The sequence below is a fragment of the Tenrec ecaudatus genome, chromosome 6 (genome assembly GCF_050624435.1).
Source record: "Tenrec ecaudatus isolate mTenEca1 chromosome 6, mTenEca1.hap1, whole genome shotgun sequence".
In the NCBI taxonomy this organism is placed as follows: Eukaryota; Metazoa; Chordata; class Mammalia; order Afrosoricida; family Tenrecidae; genus Tenrec; species Tenrec ecaudatus.
The window spans coordinates 21,084,223-21,103,073 of NC_134535.1; the positions used below are offsets into that span (position 1 = coordinate 21,084,223).

Genomic DNA, 18,851 nt, shown 5'->3' on the forward strand with positions numbered 1-18,851 from the left:
TCAAAGTACTTTTGTTCCAAAGTCAGCTGGAGGCTGCCCCTGCCTTTTCTGCTGGGTTTGCATGCAGTTCTGAACGGTGTGAACCAGGCCTGGTTAAAGCCATCTCTCGCTTGCTGGGGTAGGAGACTTTTCCAGAAGGAAAGGGTACAAACCAAACAGGTCATCAGGAAGGACAGAACAGGGAAATACAGGTGAAGTGCATATTCAACAGCCCGTGACAACATCTCATCTATCCTAAGGGTAGTCCACTGGGTAAGCTGCTGAATTTTTAGCATTACACAGGGCTAAGTAGGTCGGCGAGTGGTCTCAGAAATATAATATTAATACTCTAATGTATTATCCATAAATAAATAACTCTAACCGTTTTATCCCATGTAGGGACATTAAACGATCCGAATAAATGCCTTAAACAATTCAATGTCCTGATTCCATGTTGGTCACAAAACTCCCTTTTGCAAAAAGAAATGTTCATGGCCTGAAGGGCTGCAACAACCTGTGTTGTCACACAAGCACAACTTTTAGTAGAATTCTTAATTTTATGCACAGTCAACTTCCAAACCATACCTACATACTCTCCTTTAATGGAGAATTTAGACCTGTCTTATTGAAGTGAACATTATTCAAATTTTGTAGTGATTTCTTTCACTCGCGCTATTGTGGTTCTCAGTTTTCCTCTTAGCTTTACTGCTGATATTACTAACCTTCTTTGGAGCCCTGGTTATGATATTTTACTGAAATAAAGCACAATCACGAGTGTTCTAACTCGCTAGCGCAAGCACTGTATGTTATCCTAAGAGCGGCACTGAGACTGAAGTGTCATCCTTTGTGTCCATGGGAAGACTCCAGGCATGACTCAGTCTCCGTCCATATACGTTTTTTTCAAGTTGGATTTTCGGTTTGACTGTGCAGCAAAGTTACAAACACTGAGCAGATTTTGTTCGCACTTTGCTGTTTGACAACCAAGCTATCAGTGTGTAACCCAGTTAGAAAAGCTAGTTGAAAATGCCACTAGTCAAATAGAGATTTTTGTGCCTATTTTTTTTAAGAATTACATGAGATCACTGGAAGTCGCTGGACCATAAAAGGCGCACCTGTTCATCAAATCTGGGAAATTAAATCTTTCCCCTAATAAGTGAGAATTCATTACTTATTCCCAAAGTCAGCAAATTCATATCCAACTCATTTCTTTTGTTGATATGAATACTCTGTTGAATCTAGTCTTGGAGAAAAAGGACTTTTTTCTCTCTCCTGACATTAGCAATGTAAAGCAGCTGAAACGCATAACAAATGTTCTGTGCTGGCTCATAACATTAGAGACCAAGCTTTCACTCCAACAGCAATTGTTCTGAATCTCCTCTCTCAACTCACCACCATCAAGTGGATTCTGACTCAGAGCGCCCTACAGGGCAGAGGAGAATTGCCCCAGGGGGTTCTGCCTCAGGGTCAGCAGCCTAACACTACACCCCACTACATCACCAGGGTCCCTATTCTGGATCTCCGCTGAATCAATTTAGCTTATTTTTCTAACTCATTATAGTATTAATCTAGGCAATTTGGGGAGACAATTACTCTAGATGTGTTCCATACTCCAAAATTTAATGAAAACCAAATAAAGAGAAAAGATGAGAAGTAATTTCTTCCTGCAGCTTAAATTTAAGAACTACAAAAGATTCTCAGTATCCCAAATATTATCATTCACCTAAGCCCTGACCAGTCCAGAGCTGCACTTGAGCAAATCTGTCCTCAGAAACAAGGTTCAACTGACATGGAGGGCTCACACAGAAAGAAAATGTTTAGGAAATGTTGCCATCAACATCTGTACAAGTGTGCTTAATAAAATTAAATGATGGATTGTCATAAGATTTGTAAGAGCCCCCAATAAAATGATTAATTTTTTAAAAGGCTAGAAAAATATTACTCATTTCATCTGTGAAGATTCACAAAGTAGCAGATAAACAAACCTACAGTGACATTGTAAAGACCCTTCCTAGAAGGTAAGGAAAAGTTGTATAACAGGTTAAAAATAAGCTTATGTGGCATAAGGACTTCTTGGTGATTCTCTAAGAATAAAATTCCAAAAACCCACTTTATATGCTTCTCTGGAGCACTCCTTGTTTTATCTTTGCATCCCCCAAATCGAGCATACTACATAAACCAAAAAGCAAAATCTCTGTCTTGAATGACAGAGAAGAGCTGCTCCACAGGGTTTCCAGGCCTATAGCTTTGAAGGCCAACTTTAAAGTGAGCTGGACAGCAGATTTACCCACTGATTTTTTTAAAAGTGTTCCCTATAACTACAGCTTTGGATGTCAACTAAGTCCACATGGAAGATGCACACCAGTCAGTGTGATCCAAGAATTATAAATAGTAAAACCCAAATCTGAAGGGGGAATGGTAACAGAGGTTAAAGGTTTACAGGAAAAGGCTATGGGTAACAGTGGAAGGCCAAAATCCATCTGCTGGGTCCCCACGTAGAGGAAGCCTCTGGTGAAACCATCAGATCAGTCCAGGGATAGCCACGGCCCATGAGAAAGAAAGCACTGTAGTTGACAATAGATGATATAGTTAGGGTAAAACATAACACCTTATTATTTGATCTTTGGACTCATTTTAAAATTGCTTCAGTTTTTAATATTTTCTACCTTCTTTTCTATTAAGGGTTTTCTGTTTTATTTTGTCAGTGTTGTTGGTTTGGTTTTGTCTTGTATGATTTTCTGTCTGTGAAATCCAGGCTAGGTAAAGCTACAGAGATAGTAACTGGATTAATAATTACCTAAGGGCATGGCAGAGGAGACTGGGAGTAAATGAGGAACTAACAACTATGAAAAAGAAGAAAATGCTCTGAAATTGATTGTAGTGGTGATTGCACAACTCTTCTTAATATGACTGAACTATTAAGTTCTATGATATGTGACTTATATGTCAATTAAACCATTTTTTTTTAAAAAAGACTACAGCCTTGGAAATGCTGTGAGCCAGTTCTGCTGTTTTTTGTTTATTAATCATTTTATTGGGGGCTCTTACAGCTCTTATCACAATCCATCCTTCCATCGTGTCAAGCACATTTGTACATTTCTTGCCATCATCACTTTCAAAACATTTTCTTTCTACTTGTGTCTTTGATATCAGCTCCTCAATTCTCCCTCCCTCATGAACCCTTGATAATTTATTTAAAATTTTTTTCATGTCTTATACCAACCACTACTCCCTTCATCCACTTTCCTGTTGTCCACCCCCCTGGGAAGGGGGTTACATGTACATCATTGTGATCTGTTGCCCCTTCCTACCCCCACCATCCCCTTCCCTCATTCTTGGTCCTGAGAGTCTAATCTGTTCTGTAGGGTTACTTTGAGGATTAGGGTGCACCTGACCCAAACCATGGCATTTTTCATTGCTTTGCTTGCATGTGAAAGTCGGACATTAAGTAAGAAAAACTACACATGAATTCCTGCATTTGAATATTATAGTGGCATTGAAGAATACAGAAGGTCTCATGGACTGCCAGAACAGTCTTGGAAGAAGTATAGCCAGAGTGCTCTTTAGAAGCAAGGATGACAACACTTCGTCTTACACAAGAGCCCAGTCTTTGGAGGGCATTATGCTTGGTAAAGTGGAGGGCCTTCGACCAGATGGATTGACTTAGTGGCTACAACAGTGTGCTCAAACATAAGAACGACTGTGAGGATGGCACAGGACTGGGCAATGTTTCGTGCTGCTGCACGTAAGAGTCACTAGCGTCGGAGCCAACTTGATGCCACCTAACAGCAGTTTTTACTGAGGCAGACTGCAAGAGCTTTTTGTCTAGGAGTGGCTACTAGATTCAAACCACTGACCTTTAGGTTAGCAGTCCATTGCTGCAAGTACTGCACCTGAGAGCCTTGCCTAGTGTGCATATGCAGCATAGCGAGAAATGAATGAAATCATTCTAAGTTGAACTATTGTAAAATTCAGTAGCATGCACTCATTCTAATTTTTTCAAGATTCCACAAAGGAGGGACGACCTTTGCCCAGAAAACTTAACACATGACAAGGCACAGTTCACTTTTTAACAGTAAATACACAATCCTCCACACACACACACACACACAGAGCTGTTGTTACCACCAACATTGCTTAGCTGGTTGGTTGTTTTTGTTTTTTAACGATGCCAACAAGCGAATGTCTGTGAATGCTTTGTGAAAATCTACAAACAATCCTGGAAGTAGCTCACCCTTCTTTGAGAGACTAATAAAACCTAACTACATTTTAGTTATAGAATAAGGAAGTTAAGTGAAGTATACCATATCACATATAATAAGGAAAACTGAAGAATTATGCCAGAGAAAAACGCTTGAAGTACCAGGAACTGCCAAAAGAACAAACAAATCTGTCTTGGAAGAGGTACACCAGAACGCTCCTTGGAGGCGAGACTTCATCTCATCTACGTTGGGCATGTTGTCAGGAGAGGCCAGTCTGTGGAGAGGCCATCATGCTGGGTACAGTACAGTGCCAGCAGGAAGAGAGGAAGGCCCTTGAGGAGATGGACGGACACAGTGGCTGCAACAACAGGCTCAAACTTAACAATTGTGAGAACGCCCAGGCCCTGAAAGTGTTTCATTCTGCTGTACCATAGGGTCACTGTGGGTGGGAACAGACTCAACATTTTCATTAGTCAACACTGATTTTCCTTTGTAAAACCTAGCAAAACTCAACTGGGATTTTAAAAACAAAGAGAGCAGGGAAACTATGCATTCAAAGAAAGTTCACAAGCAGTATGCCCTGCTCTGTTCCGATTCTCCTCTCCGGATTGTATCACCCAAGAAGCAGAATGTCAATTTGTATTCATCTTGGTTTCCTTAAAATCATTAATGTAGTTGGATTCGTAAGTTTTGTTGTGGCGCCTGGGCTTGCCCGTGGAAACAGACAATGTCATTTCATGCAAATCCGCTGACACTGTGGAAAGCCTTCCAGCTGCAGGAGAAATTAGACTCTGGAAAACGCCACTCAGCGTAAATAAAACGCAGGAAGGGAATTTGACGTTCACGTGTCGATTTTCTCGCCGCGTAAAGAGTTCCTTCCCGCATTACCTTCGTCGATTATACAAATGTGGAAGGAAAAACACTCCAACTTCCAAAAGTTGGGGGTGAGGCCGGGGGGAAAAGGGGGTGGGGTGGCGGTGTTGCAACAACAGGAAACCGAAACAGGAACTCAAGACATCCTCAGCCTCCTCAAGAACCGAACGCGCCCAAAGTCTGGCAAAAACCAGGCACTGGGACAAGCCCTGCACCTCAGAGCGGCCAGGACCCCCGGCCGCGCCGCACCCTCGTCCCGGAGCTGCAGAGTGGGCGCCGTCACCCCGGGGACCTCGGGGTCCCCAGGACCACCGCCACCACGCACGCCCAACGCCGCGCCCGGCGCGGGCCAGTCGAGACCACCATCGCGGGGACCCCACCCCCGAAAGTGACGCTGGATGGCGCGTCCCTCCCACAGCCCGAGCGGTAGCGAGTGTCCCGAGTCGGAGGGCGGATCGGCGGCCGCGACGCAGAGCCCGCACGCAGGCGCTGAGGCGGCCCCGAGGGGCGTCCACCCGCGGCCCTGGCCCCGCCGCTCCCTTACTCTGCGAGCCGTCATCCACGCGGTCGAAGTCCCAGTCTGGGGACAGAGTTTCCACCGCCATCACCCCGGCGCCTCCCACAGACGCAGCCCCAGCCAGCCCGGGCGGCGACAGCGGCCTCTCAGCCGGACCGCGGTCCCGGCACGTGACTTCCGGCACAGGCCCCGCCCACTATCTCCAGAACCAATCGGGATGGCCGCTCGGGAGGGACGCAGGGGCCGCCGGGAAAGCGAGTCCTCCGCGGCGGCGCGGCGCGGTCACTACGGCGGCGGTGCTGGTGCCGGCGGCGATCTGTTCTTGGGCCTCGTCGCCGTCCACTTCTCTGGTCCTGCTCCCTGCGCACCTCCAGGTTTGCGTTGCTGGCCTGAGGCGATCTTTAATCGCTAGCCTAAAAAATGGCCACACCGATGGGAAAAGGTCTTCAATGGACCTCATGGTCGATGCTGTCCAAAAGCTGACAGTCAACCTGTCCATTCCGACTCTAGGATGGATGATAACGGCCCCGTGGGTTTCCCAGGCTGTAAATCTTTTTAAAAATCATTTTATTGGGGCTCGTACAACTCGTAGCATAATCCATCCATCCATCCACTGTGTCAAGCACATTTGTACATTTGTTGCCATCATCATCCTGAAAACATTTGCTTTCTACTGAGCCCTTGGTATCAGCTCCTCATTTTTACCCTCTCCCCAATGAACCCTTTGATAATTTATAAACTATTATTATGATTATGTAATATCTTACACTGTCCGACGTCTCCCTTCACCCACTTTTCTGTTGTCCATCTCCCAGGGAAGGGGGTATGTGTAGATGCTTGTAATCTGTTCCCCCTTTCTACCCCACCTTCCCTTTACCCTCCTGGTATCGCTACTCTCATTATTGGCCCTGAGAGCTATATCTGTCCTGGATTCCCTGTGTTTCCAGTTCTTATCTGTACCCATGTACATGCTCTGGTCTAGCCAGATTTGTACGGTAGAATTGGAGTCATGATAGTGGGGAGGAGGAAGCATTTAAGAACTAGAGGAAAGTTGTATGTTTCATCAGTGCTACACTGCACCCTGACTGGCTCATCTCCCCGCGACACAGCATGGTTTTCAATAGCACCTACTAGGAAACTGATCCAAGTGGGAAAGGATCTAAAGTCCATGTGTAGGGAGTAATTACTTATATGCAGTATAGTACATACATACTGAAATACCTGATCATTGTTAAGAAATAAAGCAGATTTGCAGCTGCATGAGAAACTGACAGGAGACAGCAGAGCAAGGTGCTTCCATTTTATTTTTAAGCTCGATAGTCATGTGCATTTGCTTGTGTATATAAAGTTTGTATATCCGTTTGTGTAACTATGACTTCAGATATTAATCAAGGCAGTCCCCCATGGTGGAAAAGTTGCAGTGAAGATGAAGACAAAGAAGAAAACACTGTGATGTACTTTCCAAATTTAGCCAAGGAAAAGCCTATGGATCCCAGATCACCGCTCCATATTTTAACTTGCTTACTTGGACATGTCATCATGAGACTCTGTAACTGGAGAAGGGCGTGGAGAGTGGTAAATGGACGAGCCAGTGTCGCTGAGTGGGGAACTCTCAATGAGGCAGGTTGGCACAAGGGCCGCAAAAAATAACATACTCAGCAGTCATGATGATGGTGCAAGATTGGGCAATGTGTCCTTCTGTTATACACAGCCTCTCATGCACAGACCCACTGTGAGCCTAGGCTAATTCAACAGCAACTAGCAATAACAATGTAAACACCTAGAAGCAGAACTCCCTTCATGGTAAACGGGACAATGGTCACCTGGAGGGGAGGGGGGAGAGTGTGAGTTAGGGATTATAAACTGGGGGTTTTAAATGTTGTCTACTTTTGGGTTTGTTAACCATTAACAAACATAAATCACTAATCATTAAGAATATATTTTTACTTATGTAATGTTAAAAAGTACCCCAAAAAACTAAATCAATGCCAGTCAAAATATCTCTTGAAGAGCATTCCCATTAGGCTCTTAGATCTGCAGTGGACCAGATATTTATGAAGTGCACACCATGTGCCAGGCACCAAGTTAGATGTGAATAGATTGGTATCAAGAGACCGTGTCATATAATAATTAAAATTCTAGAGACAAACTGCCCAGGTTCAAATCCCGGCTCTGCGATTTTAGGCCAAGTTTTTTGTTTGCTTGTTTGTTTTTAAAATCATTTTATTGGGGGCTCATACAACTCTTAGCACAATCCATACATTCATTCATTGTCTCAAGCACATATGTACATACATTGCCATCATCGCCTTCGAAGCATTTTCTTTCTATTTGAGCCCTTGGTATCAGCTCCTCATTTTCTCCCCTTTCTCCCCCTCCCTCCGTCATGAACCCTTGATAATTTATAAATTATTATTATTATTTCATGTCTTGTACTGTCAGACGTCTCCCTTTACCCCCTTGTCTGTTGTCCATCCACCTGGTCCCAAGGAGTTTATCTGTCCTGGAGTCCCTGTGTTTCCAGCTCTTATCTGTACCCATGTACATGCTCTGGTCTAGCCAATTTGTAAGGTAGAATTAGGGTCATGATAGTGGGGGGGAGGAAGCATTAAAGAACTCAAGGAAAGCTGTATGTTTCATCGGTGTTACACTGCATCCTGACTGTTTAAGCCAAGTTTTCTCCTTTGTGAAATGAGACTAACACTAGAAAAAAAATTGGTTTATACACAGAGGATGCATAAAACAATGCTGAGCACATGCTATACCAGTATTAGCTATTATGAATCCATGTAACATTTTAAAAGTTTTATCTTAGGTATTTCCTGTTTTTAATGTAAATATCTTTTTATCAAATTTCACAACCAAAAATTACAAGTTTCATTGAGAATATTAAATATAAAAGCACTTTCAAACATGGAAGCAATTTAGGTTTAGAAAAGGAATATTTGGGAGGGTGGAGAAGAAGGGAAATGAGGAGCTGATATCAAGGGCTCAAATAGAAAGAAAATGTTTTAAAAATGATGATGGCAATATATGTACAAATGTGCTTGACACAATGGTTGGATGTATGGGTTGTGATAAGAGCTGTAAGAGCTCCCGATGAAATGATTTTTAAAACACTTTCATTATAAACTAGAAAGTGCTAGCTAAGAGTTCTTTGTTATAATGGTGGCCTACGTTTTTAGGGCTAGTTTGCAGAAGGCAAAAAAAAAATCATTCTGAGGATTAAAAAATCCCTCTTTCTACTTCCCTTCACTCACAACAGCACTTTCTGGAAAGCACACTTGGAAACAGTAGGGGAAGCATTTTATATGAACAGGCTTGTGTAACAAGTCTGTTAAGAACTTAAGAATGGCTATAATTCCTTGCCATTAACCCACAGACGCTGACACCTGTAATTATATTATAATTTACATACCAGTTTATCCCATGCCATAGTCTATAGGATAAATGTTTTGGTGAACTTGTTTTTAATAAATATTTAAAGGATTCTTTTTACAACAAAATCTAAGGTTGTGACTCACTAAAGATGGCGCACCTGTAATTTGCCATAGTCCTGTGTGCCAGTCAAAAAGATTCCTGATATGCAACATGTGTGCATTTACACGATAATCTCTTCCCTGGACAGTTACCATGGGCTTATGAAAAATCATTCCCCTCTATTGCTCCAACTGCTTTCTGCATGAAGCTTTTCAAAATATCTCATTGGGCCACGTCTCACTTTAAATCCTCCAGAACATATCTTTTGCCCTTGGCCAGGACTTTAAGCCTCCTTGCATGGAACACGTGGCTTCTGCTATTTTACATTCTTTTAGGGTGACTTTAAAGTTTCTACCTCTCCCACTCCTCAACTTTGCTTTCCTGAGACCCCAACACATGTGCAACTTCTCAAACCAGTCCTACCGCTTCCAACCACAGTGAATTTATTTGGCAGACCCTTAGATAGACCCTTCCAGGTCTTGCCTGCCTGAGAAACTGTAATTTTGTCAAAATGCAGTTCAAACATTAGCTTTTATCTCAGAGACAGAGCCCCACAAGACGCATTGTTCCTTTCCCCTCTAGCAGAACCCCACTTTGTAGCGGGGACACAGAGCCACTCAACCCAAAGATTCCTCCACCTTACCTGAAGTCAGGTCTGGCCCCAACATGGACTTCTAACCAGTGAGCTATCAGAAGGAATCCAGAATCATTCAAAAACAGCAAGCAAGCTGGGGCTCAGGAATCGTAGTACAGCCAATAGCAGCTAACACTTATTCTGGATGTGCCATGTGCCGCGGTGGGCCACTGGTTAAGGACTCAGCTGCTAACCCAATGGTTGGTGGAAGAAAGACCTGGCAACCTGCTTCCATCAAGATCACAGCCGGAAGACTCCAGAGGACAGTTCTTCTTGGTCACATGGAGTCGCTGTGAGTCAAAGATCACCCAAACAGCAAGTACTTTAAGTCTTTTAGATCTATTGCTCTTCACAGCAACCCCAGGATTCAGTGCACTATCGCCTGTTGAGTCGTACACATATGGAAGAGAATACTTCTGGAGAATGAAACAATTTTTCCACTCCATTTTAATAGTTTTATGAATGTTGATATCCGGGAGGCCAAGCTCCTGTATGTGGTACTTCCTCAAGAATATCTTTATTTGGGGGCTATTGGCTTTCCAACTAAGTTTAGAATCTGCATGTCTAGTTCCCTGAGAAATCCTGTTAGAATTTTGATTGGGATTATATTCAATCAATTTTGGTTTTGACTCTTTCTAACCCTGACCACTTATTGAGGTTTTTTTCCTTAATGCGTTTGAAGAAAGTATATCATTTTCCCTGTCAAGTTCTTCCCTATTCTGTGCTATTGTTGAGTTGATTCCAACTCAGTTCGATCCTGTGCACAATAAAAACTTATCTTACACTCATCCTTTCTCCAATGAAGTAGTGACGTACACAATGAGGTGCTAACCTGAAGGTCGGTGGTTCCAGCCCACCAGATGCTCCATAGGAGAAAGATGAGGTTGTCTGCTCCCATAAAAATTTAAAGTCTCTTACTAGAAGGGTCGCGGGAGGAGACGAGCCAGCCAGGGTGCAGTGTGGCAACGATGCAACATACAAGTTTCCTCTAGTTCCTAAATGCTTCCTGCCCTCCCTCACCACTATCATGATCCCAATTCTAACTTACAAACCTGGCTAGACCAGAGCATGTACACTGGTACAGATAGGAATTGGAAACACAGGGAATCCAGGGCAGATGATCCCTTCAGGACCAGTGCTGAGAGTGGTGATACCGGGAGGGTGGAGGGAGAGTGGGGTGGAAAGAGGGAAACGATTACAAGGATCTACATAAAACTTCCTCCCTGGGGGATGGACAACAAAAAAGTGGGTGATGCGAGATGTCAGACAGTATAAGATATGACAAAATAATAATAATTTATAAATTATCAAGGGTTCATGAGGGAGGGGGTTGCAGGGAGGGAAGGGGAAAATGAGCTGATACCAAGGGCTCAAGTAGAAAGCAAATGTTTTGAGAATGATGATGGCAACACATGTACAAGTGTGCTTGACACAAAGGATGCATTTATTGATTGTGATAAGAGTTATACAAGCCCCCAATAAAATGAATAAAAAGTAAAATAAAATAATTTCTTTAAGTCTGAGAAACCAACAAGGGCAATTCTACTCTGTTATATGGGTTCTCTATGAGTGTTTTATTATAAATGATCTTCTTGTAGGGTTTCTAACCATTTATTGGTCATTGTATCAAAATAGATTTTATATATTGAACCTATATCCAACCACCTCACTCATTTCTCTCTCTAATTCACACTGCCATCAAGTTAGTTCCAACTCATAGTGACCCTATAAGGAAAGTGTAAAGCTGCCCCTGTGGGCTTTCTGAGACTAACTCTTTATGGTGGTTTCGAATGACTGCTTTTGCTGTCAGCAGCCCAATACATCACCACTGGGTCAGCAGGGCTCCTTTGTTATTAGTATCACAGTTATAGGGCTTTTGCTTTCATAATAATACTTTTGTTGCTTTGTAATATTTATATCACTTCTCCACGATCAGTTCTAGAACATTTTCTTCTTTCTTGTACTCATTGTTATTCATATAATTATTTTTTTAATTGTGGGAAAAAAAAACCCACGCAACAAGACATGCTCCGCTTCAACAACTTGAGCATGTGTAATTCAGTGCCACTGCCTATCTTTTTTGTGACGTGCTGCCTTTACTGATAACCTTTGCTGAATGCTTCCTCCACCATCAGCATGAACTCAATGCCCCCAACCAAAAACTCTCCCTCCCTTACCCATGGCAGCCATTGGTCCAGTTTGGTTTCTTCTTATTATTGTTATTCTTTTTAGTAGTTTTCTTGATATAATACGTATCGTACGTTTCCATAGTTAAATCTCTTTTTTAAAGAATTGTATAGACATCATCAGAGTCCGTTCTAATGCTCCCTCCCCACTCCTTTTCTTTTTCTTACTGAACTCTCTAGAATTTTAAGTGCAGTGCAAATAGAAGAGAAAGCAGGCATCTTTGTCTTGTTCCTGATTTCTTAAAGGAAGCGTGTATATGCTTTAACCACTGAGGTTGGGCGGGGGGGGGGGGGGTTACTGTAATTTTTTAAACATAATCTTTATAAAGCTCGAAAAAGTCCCCTCTATTATTAGTTTTTCAAGAGGTATGTTGGGTTTCATTTGTTTTCACAGCTACAAAAGCAGAGTTGAGAGCAGGAGCTGACACGCTACAGCCCAGTGGGCCCTATCCAGTCTACTCCCTGTTTCTGCATGGCTCATAAGTGAAAAATGCTTTTAATATTTTTACATGATTGATGTATAGAAAAAACATCAAAAGAAATACAATGTTTTGTGATAGATAAAACTCACATGGAATTCCGATTTCAGTGACCATCAACAGACTTGTCTTGGTACTCTTGTAAAGTGTTGAAAAGCAAGGATGTTACTTTGAGGTCTGAGGTGCGTCTGACCCAACCTATCTCAGATGCATGTCAAAGGTGAACATTGAATAAGGAAAAACAAAGACTGATGGATGCGTTTGGATTATGGTGCTGGCAAAGAATATTGAAAGGACCATGGAGTGTCAAAAGAACAAACAGATCTGCTTTGAAAGAAGTATAACCAGAGTACTCCTTCGAAGCTAGGATGTTGAGACTTGGTCTCATGTGCTTTGAACATGTGTCAGGAGAGACCAGTTCATGGGAAAACACATTGTACTTGGCAAAGTGGAGCGGCAGCAAAAAAAGACAGAACCCCTCAACAAGATGAATTAGCACAGCGGCTGCACCATGGGCTTGATCTTAACAACAGTGATGAGGGTGGCAGGCCTGCTATGAGTCACGACTGACTCAGGGCACCAGCAACAACACTGGTAACACACGTGTTCATTTCTTTTCTGTAACTGCTCTTGCACCACAAGGGGATAGATGAGTAGTTTTTTGCTTCCTTATCTCTAACATGGCATGATTCGATTACTTCTTGAATTTCTGACATTGCTGTGATGTGTTGTCAAGTTGATTCCAATTCATAACCACCGTAATGCCCATCAAAAACTAAGCGTTGTCTAGTCCTGCCTCATCCTCCCAGTTGCCGTTAGATTTGAGTCCAGTGTCACAGCTACAGTGTCAAGTCACCTTGTGAGTCTCCTCTCTTTCGCGGCCTTCTACTTCTCCAACCATGATGCCCCTTTCCAGGCATGGCTCTCTCCTGGTATCACGTCCATAGCGTGAGAGAGGAAATCTGTCCAGCCTCATTTCTAAGGAGTATGCTGGTTGTCGTCCTTCCAAGACCAATGTGTGTGTTCTACTGGCCTCCCAGGGCACGCCAGGATTCTTTGCCAGCACCGTAGCTCCAATGCCCCAATGCTTCCCCACTCTGCCTTCTTGACAGTCCAGCTTTCACTGGCACACAAGGCAAGTGCAAATACTTGACGCACCTTCGTCGTCAAGGTGACCACATTGCTCTGTGACCCTTTCGGAAGGGCTTGTCCAGAGATGATGCGCCCAGTACAGCCCAGCGGGGAATAGCTGTTATCCTCTCACCGTGGAGATAAAGACCGCAGGACCTCTTCCCGTACCCCTCCCGCTGGCCCTCCCGCTTCTCAATATCGTCTCTCACAATAACTTTGTGAGCTTGGTATTCGGTGTTATGATTCTTCTGATGCAACTCATATTTGAGCCACAAAGCAGAGTGTGATTACTTTTTTCAACACAGAGCATTTGATGCTTCCTGTTGTCATGATCTTGTCTTCTTCATGTGGTTTCCTGAGTTCCATTGGGGCTAATCTGACCCAAAGTCGTCACCATGATTGTTAATGTCCCCTCAAGACCCTTCAGATGCATGGGGCGCTCCGTTACTTTTGCCTTCCTGAAGACGTCTCCGGGAGTTTGGTAACCTAATGCCATCTGGACATTTTTCGCAAGCCCTTCTTGTGCCAGTGTCTTAGTTTCCTAGAGCTGACATAACAAAATACCGCAGAGGAAGTGGCTTTTTAAGGGACAGAGAAGTTGCTATCTCACCGTTCTGGAAACTAGAAGCCCGAATCCAGGGTGCCAGCAGAGCCTGGTAGCTCTGTCTGCTCTAGGGCAAGGTCTTTGGTGTCTCTCCCAGCTGCGGGTGGGCTGGGCAGTCCTGGCCTTTCAGCTGCATCCTCACAGAGTGTGTGCCTCCTCTCTCTGTGTCCTTGCCTCCGTACCTGTGTTCCCCTATTCAGAGAGAGCACTCCGAAGGGATCAGAACCCACCCAGTTCCAGATTATGACTTCACCCACTCACTGACTGCCATGGAGTCAAGGCTGACTCATAGCCACCCCCTTTGGGTTTCTGAGACCATAGCTGTTCACAAGTGGAGAAAACCCAGTCTTTCTCCTGTGGAGCTGCTGGTGGTTTTGAACTGCCAACCACCCAGATTGCACCCAACACGTAACCACTGCCTCACCAGGGTCCCCTCAACCTAGCTAACTGATCTTATCTTCAAAGAAAAACCTCATTTCTTCACAAAGGACAGGGGCTAGTATCTTAGTGTATCTTTTTGGGAGGGACACAATTCAATCTAGGTAAGTGTTGTTGTTCGTTGCTGTTGGATCGGTTCTGACTCCGAGCACAGCAGAATGAAGCTGGGCCCAGTCCTGCACTATCCTCACGAGGGTGGTTCTGTTTGAACCCATTGTTGCAGCCACTGTGCCCGTCCACCTTTGCTGCCCCTCTGCTTTGCCAAGCATGATGTCCTTCTCCAGAGAGTGGTCTCTCAGAGTCTGCTTCACGGCTTAAGCACTAATTCAACCCATAGCATGCTAATCATTGTCATGGCGTCTGCTTTCTTAAAGTATGTTTCTAGATTTCCAAATGTGTGAGATTGTGACTTTATCCATTTGCTGTGGTTGGTTAACTCAAGTGCACGTGGTCCTGGATGATGGTCTGTATATCGATTTATCCCAATATATTAAGACCTCTATTCTTCCTTAATAAGCGAAAAAGTCTATGCAAATTTGAATGTATGTCTCATAAGTACTGACTACAGGGTAATTGTGCCTGTTTCAGGGAAGGGAATTTTTTAACAGGGCTCTGCCGGCCAGCGTCTTTGTGACTCTCACAAGATGACCTTTGCTGATGGCTGTGACAAGAGAAGGAGGGGGAAACACCAATAGAATTAAGTTGTGAGTGGTCCCTGACAGGGTTAATTATGATTGGCATCGTCCTAGGTGTAAAATGAGCCATCTCAGAATCAGTATGTGGGGAATCCCATTACCAGTACAGGAGAAGAGCTAGGGTGTGGAGCTCCTCCTTCCGACCCTGACGTCCCTGTGAAGTGAACCTCCTTGCTCCAGGAGATAGCTTTGGGCCCAGAGGAGTGACAGAGGAAAGCAGAACCAGGAGCTGGAGGACCAGACAGACTGGTGGACTGCCCAGGTCACAGAGCTTAGTGCTTTGGCACAGGAGGTAGACTTGTGGAATGGGATGATTCCAGGCACTTAATTGGGGGGACTAGTGCTAAGAGCCTTCAGGCTACGTCTTATGGTGGAGTGGCATGTCCTTGGGGCATTTATTGGTAGCCCTAAAAAAAAGCTTTGTAACATTGTGGGAGAAAGACAGGGATTTATAGTCCTATCAAGAGTTCCGGTATCAGAAATCTACAGGGGCAGTTCTACTCTGCCCTATAGGGTCAACATGAGTCAACATTGACTCAGTGGGAATGAGTTTGCTGTGTGTTTGTGTGTGTGTGTGTGTGTGTGTGTGTGTGTGTGTGTAGATGGAGGAGATTAGACTTGGCACTTGCATCTCATTCCCTCTAGCCATCAAATTTTAAAATTAAGGATACAATAACATTTTTCTTCAGGCTCCTTATTAGTCCAAAATTTGTCATTCAGCATCCTAAGATCCATAAGCTCATCGGTGAGCAAGGATTGTGGGATCATGTCAATTAACCCTCATGAGAGAGAAGATGGAAGGAATACAGAGTCACTGTACCTAAGAGAAGTAGTCGACATTCCACCATTTCAGCAAGTGGCTTATAAGCAAGAACCAATGCTGCTGAAGGAAGAAGTTCCAACTGCACTGAAAGCAATAGCCAATGACAGTTTCAGAAAGCCGAAGAAGACAAGCATTCACTTGGCTATGCCAGGAAATTTGGAAGACAGCTCTTTTGCCAACTGACTGGGAGAGATGCATATTTGTCCCCATTCCAAAGAAAGGTCACTCAACGATATGCTCAAACTAGAGAATGACATCACTGATCTCACACACCAGTAGATTTCAACGATATGCTCAAACTGGAGAATGATATCACTGACATCACTGATCTCACACACCAGTAGGTTTTTGCTTCAGCTCACCCAACAATGAACGGTTGTGACAGTGCATTGACAGAGAACTGCCAGAAGTCCAGGTCAGATTCAGAAGAGGAAGATGGACAAGGGCTAGCCTTGCTGAAGTCAGAGGAACCTTGGCAGGAATCAGAGATTACCAGACAGGTGTGTGCTTGTGTTTCACTGAGTGTGCAAGGCATTCAGCAGTGTGGAGCATCATGAACTGAGAATCACCGTGGGAAGCATGGGGATTCTGGACCCCTTCACTGTGCTCTGTGGAGCTTGCGCGTGGATCAACAAGCAATTGGACAAACAGAGCTAACAACTACTGCATGGTTTAAAATCAGGAAATGTGTGTATCGGGGTTGTATCCTCTCACCATACTTGTTCAATCTGTATGCTGAGCAAACCACCAGAGAAGCCAGATTATATGGTGAAGAATGTGTCTTCAGGATGGGAGGACGGCTTATTAACAACCTGCCATATGCAGATGACACAACTTTGCCTGCTGAAAGTGAGGAGGACTTGATGCACTTGCTGAAAAAGATCAAGGATTATAGCCTTCCGCGTGGATTACAACCCAGTGTAAGGAAGACCAAAATCCTCATAACTGGACCAAAAGGTAATATGATGAATGGAGAATGTTGAAGTTGTCAAGGATTTTGTCTTGCTCAGTTCCATAATCAATACTCATGGAAACAGCAGTCAAGAGATCAAAGTACACATTGCATTCGGTAAATCTTCTGCACAAGAGCACTTTAGAGTATTGAAAAGCAAAAGTGTTACTTTGAGAACTAACGTGCGCCTGACCCAAGCCATGGTGTTCTCCATTGCATCATGTGCATGTGAAAGTTGGACATTGAATAAGGAAGGCCGTAAAGAACTGATGCACTTGAATTGTGGTGCTGGAGAAGAACATTAAAAGTACCATGGACTCCTGAAAGGACAAACTGATCTGTGTTGGAAGGACAGCCAGAATGCTCTTTAGAGACAAGGATGGCAAGAAGAGGTCTTGCATACTTTGGATATGTTGTCAGGAAAGATCAGTCCCTGGAGAAAGATAACGTTTTTCTAAAGTGGAGAGGCAGCAAAAACGAAGGCCCTCAACAAGTAACCATTGTGAGGATGGCACAGGACCGTGCAGTGCTTCGTTCTGTCGTGCAGACGGCCACTATGGGTCAGCAACAACATCTGAATTTCTGAATATTGAATTGAATGAAATATTCTAGCTCTGTGCTTTCATCACATTTATCACTTTGAAATCATCTGTTGACGTAATTTTGTCCTCCATTAGGCTGTGTATTAAGGTCTTACTTTTTGCTGTAAACATATTACTACAAAATTAGTCTTTTTAAAGAAACTTTCATTGGCACATAATCCACGTATACAATTCAGTAGCTTAATCATTTCAAGAGAAGTTATACAATCATCACCACAGTCAATTTTAGAACATGGTCTTCTTTCTTGTACTCACTGTTTTTAGCTCCCCATTTGCCCCCAACCCCCCCCTGCCGTACCCCTAAGGAATCATTACTCCAGTATTGTCTCTATAGATGTACCAATCCTGGGTTTCATATACAGAGAAACATACACAACAACAACAAAACTAACAGCTATAACAAAGTAAAAGAGGAAAGGAAAAAACCTCAACAGAAAGCAGAAAACATTACAAACGAAGAGATTTAAAATGCGAGAAAAAAAACACACAAATAAAACAGCCACCTCACTGCCATCAAGGCAATGCTAACGCAGAGACCAGACTCCCTGTGGGTTTCTGAGACTTTAACTGTTTACAGGAGTAGAAAGCCCAGTCCTCCCTTGGAGCTGCTGATCCTGTGGATCGCAACCCAACTCATAACCACTACACCACCGGGCTCCTAAAATGGGCCCAAAGGGAGATCAAGTGATAAGCTGTTGCATTTTAACTGCATCCGCAATCACCCACTTTCCAATGTGCTCTGCATGATAGCAAGTCTGTTCACATCCCTGGTCTGTGGTCAGAAGGGATTTGTGTGAAAAGACTTGTTATCAGAGAACATTGTAAAGTCCCTTATGGTATAAAGGCTTAGGTTAAAATGGAACATCTTACTGATCTCCCTTTTGACCCATTTAAAAGTTAAAAAAAATGAAGGCGAAATACACATGACAAAACTTAACTTTGATTTCTCCGCTCTGGAGGTTAGAGGTCCAAAGTCAGTGTCACTGGCTAAAACCAAAGGGGCTGCTTCTGTCTGAGCACTCTGAGAAGAGAAACTTTCCCACTTCTATTCCTTATTCCAGGAGTCCTGGCAGCATAGTGGGTAGAACACGTTGGGCTACTAACTACAAAGTTAGCAGTTCCAGGCCACCAGCTTCTCCGCTGGAAAAAGAAGAGGCTGTCTACTCCCACAAAGCGTTACAAGCTCAGAAACTCACAGGGGCAGTTCTACCCTGTTCCATAGGGTTGCCATGAGTCAGAATCAATTTGATGGTAGTCAG

General features: G+C 43.7%; 1 protein-coding gene across 2 annotated transcripts in view; it reads right to left on the bottom strand.

Moving 5' to 3' along the window:
* WASHC4 (WASH complex subunit 4) overlaps positions 1 to 5,730 on the bottom strand; it is a 60,014-nt gene extending 54,284 nt beyond the window's left edge. For both annotated transcript variants that reach the window (XM_075551051.1, XM_075551050.1), the window contains exon 1: positions 5,596 to 5,730. In XM_075551051.1, coding sequence (XP_075407166.1) covers positions 5,596 to 5,656 — 61 coding nt within the window. In that variant the 5' untranslated portion in view covers positions 5,657 to 5,730. The remainder of the gene's footprint in view (positions 1 to 5,595) is intronic.
* Positions 5,731 to 18,851: the final 13,121 nt, after the last annotated feature.